The following is a 16183-nucleotide window of genomic DNA, read 5'->3' on the forward strand; positions in this document are numbered from 1 at the left end:
CGGTGCTTTACGCACTCTACTGAAGACATCCAACTAGCCTACATATTTAATTTTGTTTGTTAAGCGCAAAGATTTGTTTTAAAGCTATTTCTAAATTCAGTTTTAATTTCCAGCAAACTAATAGATGTTCAAAAATAGTGAAGTGTGGTCAAACTGACTTATATCGGAACACACGTCCTATTCTTATACCCTATATATAAATATTTATATATATATATATATATATATATATATATATATATATATATATATATATATATATATATATATATATATATATATATATATATATATGTATATATATATATATATTTATATACACATAATGTTAAAGTCAGACTTATTAGCCCCACTTTTAATTTGTTTCTTTTTTTAATATTTTCTAAATTATGATAAACAGAGCAAAGAAATGTTCACAGTATGTCTGATAATATTTTTTTTCTTCTAGAGAAAACTTTATTTGTTTTATTTTGGCTGGAATAAAAGCAGTTTTTAATAAATAAATATATATGTGTATTAAGCAAATTTGTAAGCATTTAGACTTGCATAGGCACGTAACTAACGTGCTCTGCGCTGGCCTTTAGACCAGCTTTTAGTTGGTCAGTGGCGCAATCTATTTCATTTCCTCAAAATAACAACATGCTAACAATGCGCCCTAACACACCTCATTTTTGGACCAGCACACCCATAAGTCTACAGAGTGGCACATATGGATTTGCTAAACAACGTTGCATAAAATATAAAAGTTAATATTGCGCTGTTCTAAAAATATCAACAAAACGCACCAAACAGGTGTATGATAGGCTCTGAATCTTTATAATTATGAGACCCTCTACCAACTCATACACTAAAAAAAAGACTTTGCTGCTTGTTCTTCTTATTTAAAATGATAATGAGGTAAGATTATTTCTCATTTAAAATGAGTTGAAACTACACAATTCATCATTTTTTTATTTCTAACTAAATGTTTTTATGTTCAATCCACTCAAATTTGTTGAAACAATTACATTACCTTAATCTGTTTGTGCTGAGACAACATGAAGGACTTGTGTGGCTGAACATAAGTAGAAGTACCATTACTTGCCCAAAAATGTAGTGCAAGTAGAGTAAAAGTATCTGTTGTAAATATTACTCAAAGTATGAGTAAAAAGTAGCCCTGTAAAAAGTATTTAAAAGTAGTGAGTAGTATTACAGTGTAAAAAGCTGATGTATTTACATGTATTTTTGTGACATTTTGCACACAACATCATAAGACATTAATATTAGGTTAGATTAAAGTCAGGATGTCAGGTGATCAAAATTCAGTGTCTAGCCAGCGTCTAAGAACAAAGTTATTTTGATGTCCAACAACAACATCAAATTACGCTGGTATTATTTAATTTTAGGTTGTGTTGGAAAGTGAACAAAATCTTAAACCAACATCATATTGACATCAAAAGCTGGCATTTTTCATAAGATATGGCAACCAAATATTTGGTTGATATTAGGTTGGATGTTGGACATTGACATTGACCTGACATTGGATTCTGATGTCAACCCAATTTTCATTTCCAAACAAAATGCACCGTCCCTACAACGTTAGGGTACAACTGTTTACCTGACAATCTAAAGTCATGTTGACGTCTTGTGCCTGCTAGGTGTTAACGGCCATTTCGGTCATCATACAGTAAACATCCATCTTTTTCTAATCAGTGACATGTATCTAAACATCTCTGGATTAATGCATGTAAACATTTTGAACATCTTCTTGGACATTTTAAATGCTTCCAAACAGTTTACTTTAATTTTAAATCACCCTTGTCTTGAGGTTGTTCATTATGCAATCTACTGAATACAAAATACAATTCTATGTGCGATTTGATTGAGCAGGAATCACAAGACTAAGCTCCATAGACAAGAAAAAGCAAAGTAGAGGAATAAAAGTACTAATACAGCACTAAAGATGTACTCAAGGGAAAGTAAAAGTACACATTTTAAACTTCTTAGTAAATTACGATTCCTGAGGAAAACTACTCAATAACAGTAATTTAAGTATTTGTAATTCATCACTTTACACCACTGGTGGAGCCCTGCATTTTTCACAGTTTCAAACAAGAGAAAAACAACCATTGTGCAAAGGATCAGGGTAAGATTCAGTAAGCTTCAACACTGAAATCTCTTTTAATGAAAATGCTTTAGCACTGCAGGTCTATCCATCTGTTAATAATGCAACAGTGGCTGCAGTGGACACTGCTTGCGGCGCAATCACGGCTCTTGTGCGCGTGTCTATGTTAATGTACTTGATGGAGGTGCGTGACCATTATACACTTGCATGCAGTGCCTGTGCACAAGCTTTGCGTTTTAAAAGAGAACAGTTTCAAATTGTATATTGTTCTCTCTTCTGACTGCCAGGGAAATACCAGTTACCAATGAGCACTTCAGCTCTGTGATCTCCCAGAGGTGCATCAATAGCTCATGATCATTTCAATTTCATATCCAGAAGAAGTGACCATCTTTAAAGCAAGCGCTGGCAATGGACACTTTGGTAAGTCACATACAAAAAATACAGCTCTTAATTCTCTATGAGAGCACATACATTGGATTATTTTGAGTATTCCTTTAAGAGGAGACTAATGCAAGAAACCTAAAGGGAAATGTATACTCAGCTAAGACAAGAGTAATCGTGATTTGGTATTATTCTGAAACATTCTGCAATAATGATTGTCTGGGTGGTGCTTTACAATAATAATAAACCAATAAGAAAATCAATAACAATGAGAGGACAGGCTAAGTAGCAGGCTTAGCAACATATAAAAGGAGTTACCAAGGCAAGGAGCTCTATTTTAACAATCTAAAGCCCTGGGCAGATCACACTGTATTTATTGCTGGTTACGAAAGTCACTATGTCAGATCAAGCATTTTTTTTTCTTATATCTTATATCTTATATATATATATATATATATATATATATATATGGCTGCAAGAAAAGATAATAAGAGTGGAGATACAATTTCTACCGGGAAAGGTGTTTTATATATATATTTCCATAATACAGTCTGATCTAGACTTGTAGTTAGTTGGATCTTATTGCTTTCTCTTGCTCTAGAATTCATTTTTCTAATTGATTCTCTGATTGTCTTGGCGTGGATCAGAGAGCGATTTCGGATGTCACATATACCCAAATAAACCGAGATAAGGGAGCAAATGCACCAGGTTCAAAAACAAAAGCCCCAGTCAGATCACACAAATTTGCCTCATCACCTCAAATGTTATTCATTTTTCTTGTTTATAGATAACTGACTAACAAAAGATCCATTAAAATTAAGATTAAAATTATACCAAACGAAATTCATTTCAAAACAATATTTTTTTCCAAGAAAAATATACAAATTATATTTTTGTTTGTGCCCTTTACAAATATATATATATATATATTTGTATTTGTATTTTTTTCAGAACAAAACAATCGATCTATAGGTGTGAAAGCATGTCTGAATACACTTTTTTATTTTAAGAACAGGAAAAACATTCATCACATTGTATAAGGGCTCTATTTTAATGATTGAGGCGCAAAGTCTAAAGTGCATGGTGCATAAGCATTAAGGGTGTGTCCTAACACACTTTTGCTATTTTAAGAATGGAAAAATATGGTTTGCGCTGTGGCCCATGGTCTAACAAGGTAGTGCCTATTTTTTTAATAAGTTATGGATTTGTTTTGAGAATAACACGCATTAAACCAGAGTTTTCTTCTCTCATTGCCTTTAAGAGTCATGTGTGTCGCGCCATGGCGCATTTGCTATTTACATGACGAACTTCGTAAGTGGCTTTGTAGCGCGAGGATAAACAATGAGCCTTCTCCATTTGGCCTCTTTACTTTCTCTTTACTTTTTAATTAACTTCTTTGCGTTAGAGGATAAGGATAATAATAATAACATAATACAAAAGCAAGTTGTCATGAATAAACTGAAATAAGCCAAAGTGGCAATTGGTTTTCATTTTTATGTAGAACATAATAGTTTTTGTAACATTTTAATCCTTTTTTTTTCTCATTTGTGAAGATGTTTGTGTACTTTTGTCCCTCCTGTGTGTATTAATCAATTGTGTAGTCTATTTCAGTTTCTCAATAGCAACAAACATATATTTTAAGACCAGAACACAAGTCCACAAAGCGGTACAAACAAATTTGCTATTTAAACAATGCTGCACAAAACGTGAAAATTAGGGTTGCATTAGTCTGAAAATAGCAACGCATCGTACCAAACACGTCTTGCACCTTATTGTGCCAAGTGTATGATAGAGCCCTAAAAATGTTGATGGGTTATGGGAGTGTTTTGGGTGTAACATGCATTAACCTATCAGAGTTCCATCTCCTATTCTTTTTAAGACCAAGTAGCCATCACACCATGGTGCTATTGCTATTCACATGGCGGACTTTGTAAGCAAAAAAAAAAAGCGAATTCCACCAAAGCCCCCTGAGGTGAAGCAGGCGTGAGATAGTGGCTCTCAACATGGGGCCGCACACACACTGCAGGGGTGCTGCGCGCCATCAGCAAAAAAAGAAATGAAGATAAAAATGTAAACAGTCAACGAGTGTAGGGTGAAGATTTATCCGCTTTTGACCACTTTCAACAACTTTTCGGATGAGGAAGAGTTTGTAGGAGGGTTGTGGCTTTCTTTCATCTTTCAATATAACACTAAAAGCTAGCTCAATTTTAATTATTTACAGAACAATTAAGTAAATACTGTACAAATATGCTACATTATGCATAATGGAATTGTAGATCATTTATTTGTTTTATTTCCAATCATTCATTCATTCATTCATTCATTTTCTTTTTGGCTTAGTCCCTTTATTTATTCGGGGTCGCCACAGTGGAATGGACCGCCAACTTATCCAGCACATGTTTTACACAGCGGATGCCCTTCCAGCTGCAACCCATCTCTGGGAAACATCCATACACACTCATTCACTTACATTCACTACGGACAATTTAGCCTGTATCCAATTTACCTTCACCGGATATCTTGCTACTGTGGGGGAAACCGGAGTACCCAGAGGAAACCCAAACTCCACACAGAAACGCCAACTGACCCAGCCGAGACTCGAACCAGCGACCTTCTTGCAGTGAGGCAACAGCACTACCTACGTGCCACTGCGTCGCCTATTTCCAATCAAGACTCCTCTATATAATTTTTAACATGTACACTCATGTACTACCTATTTATTAGGTACATCTATAACTGCTCGTTAACTCAAATTTCTAATCAGCCAATTACCATTCTCCTCTGACATCAACCAAGCATCCGAAAGGCGAAGATAGGTGATTTAAGTGACTTTGAATATGGCATGGTTGTTTGTGCCAGACGGGCTGGTCTGAGTATTTCAGAAACAGCAGATCTACTGCGATTTTCACGCACAACCATCTCTAGGGTTTACAGAGAATGGTCCAAAAAAGAGAAAATATCCACTGAGTCTCAGTTCTGGGGGTGCAAATGCCTGGTTAATGTCAAAGGAGAATGGTCAGACTGGTTCTAGTTGTAAGTAACTCAAATAACCCTTCGTTACAACCAAGGTTTGCAGAAGAGCATCTCTGAATGCACAACATGTCCAACCTTGAGGCAGATAGGCTACAGCAGCAGAAGACCTCACCGGGTGTCACTCCTGTCAGAACAGGAAACTGAGGCTACAATTCGCATAGCTCACCAAAATTGGACAGTAGAAGATTGAAAAAACGTCTGACGAGTCTCAATTTCTGATGTGAAATTTGGTTGATAAGGTCAGAATTTGGCATCAACAACATGAAAGCATGGATCCATCCTGCCTTGTATGAATGGTTCAGACTGGTGGTGGTGTAATGGTGTGGGGGATAATTTCTTGGCACACTTTGGGCCCATTAGTACCAATAGAGCATTGAGTCTTTTATAGGATAAAACTACCACCTAAAGTATTGTGGTTGCGAATAGAAAAATAATAAATCAACCATTTTTAGGCATTGGGCGTAAAAGTATAACGCGCAAAAACTAAATGCAAAATAAGAAACAATGAGGTCGCATACTGAAAGATAATGAGCGTGAATCAAAAATTAGACAGTCAGTTTTTCCGCTCATATTTGAATGTTTTGTGTGCTCTTCTTTCTGATACTTTAGGTGAGAATTTGATCCCATAGTCTTTGAATTAGTTTTTTTTAATTCAGATGACATGAAAAGAAAATACCATTAATGATATCATCAATGAAACACGTGCAAAGTGTTTTGCTTCGAATAGAATAGAATAAACTGATTAACAACACTTTTTTATACATTAAATACAGAGATGTATAGTAACGAAGTAGAACTACTTCACTACTGTACTTAAGTACTAAAAGGCAGTATCTGTACTTTACTGGAGTATTATTTTTTTCTCCTACTTCCACTTTACTTAAGTACATATTTTCCATGAATTTAATACTTTTACTCCGATAGATTTTTTATGTGCTGCATCGTTACTCGTTACTAGGGGTGTCAAAATGATCGATATCAGTTCAATAATAGGTCATAACCGGTGATTACGTGATGACGTCATTTATCTCCTATGCGCGATGTCGCAATACTATGGCGGAGGACGGAGGCGCGAGTGAAGGCGGCACACGAGCCGCTAATTTACTATTAGGGAGAAATGTTGTAAAACTTCACCTCTGCCTCTCTCTTTCTCACTTTGGACATTTGACCCGCTGGCCTGTTTGTAAGGTAACTTTCCCTCTTTTCTTGGCTGTTAAAGCTGTCGATCCATCCAGACACGAGCGTGTCTGATGTTCAAGTTTTCTCCACTTTGTCTATTACCTGTGATAACCGCGTATTCTTCCCGCCATGGGTGAACAGCGCTTAATTTCTAAAGCCCTTTCTGTTGAGCAGATGAAGATAATAACCAATCATCATAAGACCTCGCCTGTCAGCGCTCAAAAAGCAGGCGGTATAATATTGACATGAGTTTATTAGCTGTAAATGCTCATGCTGTCTTCTGTGCATGAGTTTTGTTTGATACATTCAGAAAGAGTGCTTTCTTTAAGCAGGTCAAATTATGAGTAGGGTTCATATATCTGACTGCTGTATTAAAGAACAAAATTGTATTAAAATTAACCCTATAACTGTCACACCAAGACAAAAGCAATATATTTTTTTTATTGCATTTCTTAACTCATAATGTCGCTATTTAACACAGTCAATGCATTTTTTTCTCAACACATCCCATAATTTCTAAAATATCAGCCTCTACCAACTGGTTAAGAAGTTGGTTTATGGTAAAAGTACCAGAATTAATAAATATACTACAGAACATATGAAGTGCCAGACCAATTGAATTAAAAACATAATCAAAATTTAAAAAATTTATACTAAACCATAGCCATAAGCCATAAAGTATTTTAGATTTTCTTTTAACACAGTAGTATACACGCTTTCCTGTTTTTCTTTTCTTTTTTTTTACAATAAAATCAAAATCAAGTGAATTAGTGCAACAGGATTTAGTTTGCTCGTTTAGTTTAGTTTCACGACTGCTTCCAGAAGACAAAACTCCTGTTTATTGTGGTATTAACCAATTAAACTTCAAAACTACCAAAGTGTGAGTGTGTGTGAGTGAATAATGCATGTACGAGAGAAACAGTGTGATTGTACCTGTGTGTGCGTCTGTGTGTGTGTGTGTGAGAGAGAGAGAGTGTATGAGAGTGTAAAAGAGTGTATTTTCATGTTTGTGTGTGTGTGTGCCCATGTATATGTATAACAACATCGGTATTACACAGATGTTAGGAGGAGATGGTGAATTATGTGTACATTATGTATAAAATTCAATCACACTAAATATTTTTTTATTTTCAGAAAGTAAAACTACACATAATTTCCTGTAAGGGTTGGGTTTAGAGATTGGATTTGAGGTTAGAGCATTCAAAAATATAGTTTGTAGAGTATAAAAACAATTGTAACCTATGTAATGTCCCCACAATTCACAAAAATGTGTGTGTGTGTGTGTGTGCGTGTGTGTGTAAGAGAGAGATAGAGAGAGAACTGTGTGTGAGATTGTATGAATGTGTGAGAGTGTACATTTAGGTGTGTGTGTGTATGTGTGTGTAAAAGAGAGAGAGAGAGAGAGAGTATGAATGAACATGCTGAATTATCTCATCAGTGAAGTGATTTTCTGGTAAAAGAGCCCGACGATGTGAGTTCTTGTACCATAGAAATTATTTACAGAGAAAAACAGTATCATAAGCCATGTTTCTTTTCATTCTGCTTAATCAAGTGCCCCAAAGATATTTAAAATAAACAAAACAATATGATGTCTTTTGACTGCCTTCTTTAATAGCTACATTACACAATACTTGTACTTTTACTTTCAGTACTTGAGTAGTAAATTTTGAAATAAACTACTTGCAATACTTAAGTACTAAAAATGTTGAATACTTTAGTACTTCCACTTAAGTATGGTGATTAAAGAGCACTTCTACTTCTACTCAAGTCACTTTTTGATAGAGCACTTGTACTTTTACTTAAGTACGGGTCTCTAGTACTTTATACATCTCTGATTAAATACAACATTCACAAAGCTGTATCTTATAAAAAAAACACCAGTTTGCTGAGTATGATAGGTGGCAATATAGCAAAAAGCAGAAAAGAATCAGATGCAGAACTTGTAACCTTCAGAAAATGCGTTTTGAGGATAGAATTGAATTCAGAAATATTATTAATACAGCAGAGTGAGTGTGGGAGAGGGTTCTAGGGCTTAGATGCAACAACACTGAATGATCTGCCACTCATAGAGAAGAGGCAAAGGAAGCCAGTGGATGCTGTGTAAAATTGGGGTGATATGAGCAGAGCAGATATGAGCTTGATATGAGTAAGAATTCCAGCAGCGGCGTTTTGAATATATTGTAATATGGAAATAGAACTGGAAGGTAAACCAGGGTAGAGAGCATTACAGTAATAAACTCAGGATGTAAGGAATCCATGAATAACAGTTTTTGAGTCTTTAATATTAATGAAGGGAGGAAGCTGGGTGATGTGATGAAGGAATGAAAGAATTTATGGAATTTATTTAAGCCTGAAAGCTAATTACACTACCTGACAAAAGTCTTGTCGTCGTTGTAAGAGCATCAAATAATAACTTCACTTCTAGCTGATCTTTTGGAAAAGTGTCAGAAGGTAGATTTTTCCGATGAATCATCAGTTAAACTGCATCCCAATCATCACAAATACTGTAGACGACCTATTGGAACCAGCATGGACCCAAGATCTCACAGAAATCAGTCACGTTTAGTGAAGAGAAAATCATTGTTTGGGGTTACATTCAGTATGGGGCCGTGTGAGAGATCTGCAGAGTGGATGGCAACATCAACAGCCTGAGGTAGAGACATTTGTGCTGCCCATTAGATTACAAACCACAGGAGAGGGCAAATTCTTCAGCAGGATACCGCTCATTCTCATACTTCAGCCTCCACATCAAAGTTCCTAAAAGCAAAGAAGGTCCAAAATTGGCCAGCCCAGTCACCAGACATGAAGATTATTGAGCATGTGTGGAGTAAAATGAGGGAGGCATTAAAGATGATTCCAAAGAATCTTGATGAACTCTGGGAGTCCTGCAAGAACACTTTCTTTGTCATTCCAGATGACTTTATTAATAAGTTATTTGAGTCATTGCAGAGATTTATGGATGCAGTCCTCCAAACCCATGAGAGTCAAACACAATATTCATTATTTTTCAACTGCAGCATGACTTTATATTCTATACTGTACTTTATTTCTGTTAAGTGACAAGACTTTTGTCAAAGCAAAGTCAGACCTTACTTTTCTAATTAAATAAGTAAAAATCAAGGCATGATCATATTTTATTATGGTAAAATAAGCGTAATCTAGAGGCCTTAGCCTTTCATATAAGTCACTTCTGACACTAAATGATGAACTAGAAGTCAAGTTATTATTTGTTGTTCCTAAAACTTTGACATGACTTTTGTCAGATAGTGTACATTAAGTTTGTATCAGTAACTGAGAGTTTGATGTAGGAGCCAGCAATTTCACAGGAGAAACTAGTGAGAATATTGCTAAATGATATTGTACAAATAAAAAATGATCTTGATTTTGTCTATGTTGAGTTTCAGAAAAAGTAGGTTAAGCCATTATTTTATTTAATTCACTCAAGCAGATACTTTGTCAATTTGGGTTGGTAGAATAGGTATCCAGGTACAGAATATAGTTGGATGACATCAGCATAAAGTGAGAGTTGAAACCATGATCGTGCATCTGACTCCAGAGGTAATACATAAATTATAAAGAGTAATGGCCTGAGAACAGATCCCAAGGGAGAGTGGGTGATTAAAAAAATCCCACTGAAAAATACTAATTTAACAAACAAAAATATATATTTTTCCTTAAAATATTCCCTAAATGATGTTTAACAGAGCAAGGACATTTTCACAGTATGTCTGATAAAATTATATGTATTTATTTGTTTTATTTTAGCTAGAATAATAGCAGTTTTAATTGTTTTAAAACCCATTTTAAGGTCAAAATTATTAGCCCCTTTAGGTTATATTTTTCGATTGTCTACAGAACAAACCATCATTATACAATAACTAATAATAATATCTAAATAACCTAGTTAATCCTTATAATGTCACTTTAAGCTGTATAGAAGTGTCTTGAAAAACATCTAGTCAAATATTATTTCCTGTCATCATGGCAAAGATAAAATAAATCAGTTATTAGAAATGAGTTATTAAAATGATTCTGTTTAGAAATGTGTTTAAAAAATCTGCTCTCCGTTAAACAGTTGGGGAAATGGGAATTTGAGGAAAAAATAAACAGGGGGGCTATTAATTCTGACTTTAACTGTAAATTGTCCTTTGGAGTTTAATTGATTTTATTATCAAGCATGGAGAGATAGACATATGTGGAAATATTTCATATTTTAAGATTTTCAGTTATAAACAAATCTTCAGGCATGAAACAAAACATCTGTCAGGGTTTATTATTAATGCCAAGTGGAAAATAAGCAATGCCTTATTGCATATGCATTAGATGTAAAATTAATGGAAGGCGAGTGTTTAAATGAATCATGCAGAGACTTACGGTAGTCTGTTTGTTGGCATCTGTGCTGTTATTTACTATCAGAATAGCCCGTCTTAATGCATTTTGCACTTTACGTGCAGCGATAGTTGCTGTTAGAGAGCAGGGATTTATATTAATTTATATGGGAGGCCAGAGGCAGATGTTATCTCGACGTAATGATTAACTGCATTGTTTTTCATTTGTGCTGCTCTTGGTTGATTGGGGGTGGTCATTATGCAAGCGAGCTGTTGTCCTGGTGTTCTTTCATTTGCACACTGTCAGGAGATCACCTAATGAACTTTACACTCACGTTGTCGATTTGTAGATGTTAATTTGACCAATTACATCATGTTTTTCACTGCTGAAGTGTGAAATGACCGATCAATAGCAGCTGTGTTCCAGAGGGTGTGTATTAAATTTAATTCAGATTATATAAATAAAAACAGCAAGAGGGAGAAACTGCTGTTTTTATGATTGTACTGCAGCCAAACAAGCTAAGATGACAGTGAAAATAAAACAGAGGAATTAACACTTAATATGGTTGGCAGGCTAAATCAAGTCATTTTATCAGAAAGACATGCTGGTGCACATTCACAATTGCAAACAGTCAGCACTGTCGCCTCACAGCAAAAAGGTCACCGTTTCAAATCCCAAGCATTGGGTAAACAAAATTGGCAGTAGTGTATGAGTGTGTGAATAAGTGTGTATGGGTGTTTCCCAGTACTGTGTTGCAGCTGGAAAGGCATCCGCTGTGTAAAACATATGCTGGAATAGTTGACGGTTTATTCTGCTGTGACGACCTCTGAAATAGAGACTAAAAATGAATGAATGAACATGTGAAATAACATGGCCAAATAATAATATGAGCAACACATGTGAAGCATCAAACATTTATAATGTGTTCCTCCCAGGTAGCAAAGAATTCTGGCTCAGATTTGGCATACAGCAGGCATACATCTGGCACTGGCATATCGCATGTGGATCACACATAATGACACAAATTTGGCAGAGGAGGCACACAAGACATAGACCAGATATCAAATGTAGTATTTGGCTCAGATTTTAAATATATATATGTGGGCCACGTAAATTTGGCCTATCTTGACCTACATTTAAAATCATTTTAATTATTTGAAAAAAGAAAAATTAAAGAAATATTTTAATACACAAAATAATTTCCATCTTCCTGTTTGCATCTTCTAATGCCTCCATTTGTATCCAGGAAACAACCAAGATTTAATTGTTTGAATTATTAATCTGTTCTATCCTATATGTTGCTACTGGAACTTAGCTTCAAGATCAGGCCCAGTTATGGATTATTAACCTAGCTAAACTTGGTACAGACATGGTCCATGTTTGGCCCTTACCTGGAAGCCAGACTTGGTCCAATCATGTACTGTAAAGGCTGATTTATACTTCTGCTTCAAACACCGGCGTATGCTCCGGCGCTGACGCATAGCCCTTCGACGTGGCCGCCGCTGACGTGCACCTCTCAAAAAATGTAACTACACGTCACAACAACGCGTAGCACAAGCTCTGTGATTGGTCGGCTTGGTAGCGCTGACGAGTCGGGGCGGGACCGAGACCCGCGCGAATGGCGCGAACCCAATGTAGCAATTGTTTACAAGTGTGGAGCCCTGTGAAGGAGCTCCGGATGGAAAGTTTTGTTTTGTGTTTACCTCATAGTTAAAGTTGCTGCACGTCCGCCGGTTCCTGCCTCAAAATGAGCGAGTTTGAGCCACTTGTACATCCCGGAAGTGTTCAGGAAAAGCAAAAAAGCAGCGAAGAAACTCAACACAGAGTAACATTTACACCTCACTGCCAACTAGCGTTTCGGAAGTGTTAATGCAGACCAACAGAGACGGCTCCCAGAAGTATAAATGCACAGCCACGCGCGTTGCATGCGCCGTGGGTTACGCCGGTCACTTGACGCAGAAGTATAAATCAGGCTTAATTCACTGCAGCATGTGGGCCAAACAAACATTGATTGTGTGGACCAGAGAAATTTTGCTATGTGGCCTCATTTTTCAAATGTGATTTAAGCACGTGATTGCACTTGAAGAGAGAAATCTATTATGTTTTTTTATACTTGAACTATTTTGAAATTGCTTTATATACAAACACGGCAAGTACAGAAAATGCCTTTTTGAATTAAAGAAAAAAAGCTTTGAAAAAAAGAGTAGCCTGGCCTGCAGTACACAGTGCTTCACATCAAGTTTCACCATCTTGACAAGAAGCCTCACCACATAAAGATTTATACTGTATTAACATTATTTATTTGTTTTCATATCTAAATATTTATACTGTATTATATTTCCATCATTTTAATGCTAAACACTGTTGAGTTCTGTGTTTAGTCAAACAACTCTAGAAGCAAGAAAGTCTTTATATATATATATATATATATATATATATATATATATATATATATATATATATATATATATATATATATAGCTTAAAGGGGCTAATAAATTTGACCTGAAAAATGTTTTTTAAAAATTAAAAACTGCTTTTATTCTAGCCGAAATAAAACAAATAAGACTTTCTCCAGAAGAAAAAATATTATCAGACATAATTCTAATATAAATACAGACAAAATTCTTCTTCTTTGCTCTGTTAAACATAATTTGGGAAATATTTAAAAAAAGAAAAAAAATTAAAGTGGGGGGCTAATAATTCTGACTTCAACTGTACATTTATTTTTTTTTTTTTATTGCAAAAATGTCACAAAAAAATTTTTTTTTCGCAAAAAATCACACAAAAAAAAAAGTGAAACACTACACGGTCTGCACTATACTGATACACATATGTCTTTTTTCTAATATCCTTACGTTCACTTATAGCATAAACCACTATTTATTTGAAATTCTCGCCAGGAAATGTATTTTCACTGTTTTGTGAGTTAATCGTGAAAGAGAGCATCTACAGTCAATGCACAGGCAGTTTTTCTTTAAACCAAAGTGTTTGAAACATGTTTGTGTTTATGTTTATGTCTTTCATCCAAAGAAAAGTTAATCGTGTAGCTCAGAACAACCAAGGACACACAGCTGCTGGAGAAAGAAGCATTGAGTGGAAAGTTGAAATAGCGTGAGCAGTTCTGAACCGAATCCATTATTTACATTTGCTCTACAGAGCCAAAGTCCAATAGCGAGAGCAAACATGAGAACTGACATATTTGCTTCAGCCAGTGAATGTCAGAATAGGTCATTCTTGAGCATTAAGGTGTAGATCTGGAACGGTGCTATTGAGGTGCAAGCCTCAGTAATGCAAAGGATAAGAGCATGCAGTCCCGTAGGCTTCATTACTGTCTGGAGAGTTGCTCTAAAGGTGTGATTTTTACATTTAGCCATAACTGTGGAGGTGCAAGCAAGAGGTCAAGGTAAAAGACGAGGTTAAGATGTTTTTTTCTTCTATCTTTCAGATGTTTGTGTAATTGTAGAGATGTGTACCTGTGATGAGGTTGTCCACCAGGGTTGTTGGGATGCAAAAAACCCCCACTAGAAGGTCGCTCACAGCCAGGTTAAGTATGAAGAGGTTCGTGACTGTTCTCATCCGCCGATTCTCCAACACAATCAGACACACCAAGCCGTTTCCCACCATGCACAGCAGAAAGATGAAGAGGTAAGCCAAAGTCAGAGCGGCGGCCACAGGCAGAGAGTGCTGGTAGTAGGGGTAGTAGGTGATGCTGCTGTGGTTGGTAGCATTACTGTTGTTCGTGTAGGCATTTGAAAGGCTGATGTTCATATCAAGTGTGGTGAGCTCCTGTGACGTCTCCATTTCTCCTGGCTCACCCGCCATGCTGTCCTGGAGCTGCACACGGCACCTGCGGGTGAGCAAATTGCATACACGTCACAGTAGAGCCGATTCAAATCAATAACGTCAAAACAGAGACAAAGATGGCTTTTCTGTGTAAAATGCGTTTGTGTGAAGAATTGGAGCACCAGAGTGCATCAGGGCTAATGGAAATGTGCAGTCAGTTTCAGCAGCCGGACACGTCTGATGCATGCTTTATAAATGCTTTCCGGCATCTTCAGATTGCTGTGTAGCAACAGCCCCAGCACTAATAGACTGTCAGCACTACTTTTCTGTTCTGTTATTGGCAGAGAGTTTAACTGATGCGTGCAGAGAGCATGCTGTACTACAGACAAAAGAAATACACAGAAAACAGTCAAAATTTGTAAAAATGCATAAAATCTGTAAATCATTACAAATTAATTTATTTAATATATAGAGAATAACCATTATTGACATATAGCTCACAGCAACAGGAATTTGATTGCCAGTTTGAGATCCTATCAAATTAAAGCTGAAAACCCCCTAGAACAGGGGTTCCCAAACTTTTTATTCTGGGACCCACCTAGGCAAGTAATTCAATCTCAAGACCCACCATAATATTTTAATATGGAAAAATTGTTTAAAAAATGTATCCATTCAAAGCAGTCAAAAATATATGGTGTGTGACTTTGGATTTTGCGATTCAATATGCACAAAATAAGGCTTAAAGTGCTTTTTGTGGGATCCTGGCTGTAACTGTGATCATTTTTTGTTGACGAAAATATGATCAACCTTTGTTGACATATGCAGATAGATTTGTTGTCAGGTGTAAGGTTTTCATGCTAGCACTTGCAAGCTTTTCTAAGCATAAAAGACAAATCAGGACTTCCTCACCCTATGGACCTCTGCCGGCAATAAAACTAAGATCGAGGTAGGACCGATCATATTTTCTGTGTTGCTCCTTTTTAGGTTTGATCTGAAGACGCATCAGAAGTCTGCGATGCCTTTAGTTTTAAAAACTTTTCCATTTTACCAAGCACGTTGCAGCTGCGGTCATGAATGCTGCACGCTACTGACGTAGACACGTGACAGTACAAATGAATCTGACTCAGTCATTCAATCAATGCTGATTCAGACTGTTTCAGCTCATGTGTTTTAACCTAAATGGTTCATTTGAAAAAATAGAATCATCTCTAAAGAGCCGTTCACTCGTTCTGGTTTTGATTCACCATAACGTAAATAATATAGCTGCAGCTAAGTGACGTTGCACAACCCACCTTTCCTCACTGTGCGACCCACAGTTTGAAAACCCCTGCCCTAGAACAAAATTAAATTAAGTTTTATGATAAACTACCA

At 36.1% G+C, this 16183-nt stretch overlaps 1 protein-coding gene across 1 annotated transcript in view; it reads right to left on the minus strand.

Moving 5' to 3' along the window:
* npffr1l2 (neuropeptide FF receptor 1 like 2) overlaps nt 1–16183 on the minus strand; it is a 73391-nt gene that overhangs the window by 31123 nt on the left and 26085 nt on the right. Inside the window, exon 2 of the mRNA NM_001171697.1 lies at nt 14503–14876. Coding sequence (NP_001165168.1) covers nt 14503–14851 — 349 coding nt within the window. The 5' untranslated portion in view covers nt 14852–14876. The remainder of the gene's footprint in view (nt 1–14502; nt 14877–16183) is intronic.

The sequence above is a fragment of the Danio rerio genome, chromosome 5 (genome assembly GCF_052040795.2).
Source record: "Danio rerio strain M-AB ecotype USA chromosome 5, GRCz13ab, whole genome shotgun sequence".
Taxonomy (NCBI): Eukaryota; Metazoa; Chordata; class Actinopteri; order Cypriniformes; family Danionidae; genus Danio; species Danio rerio.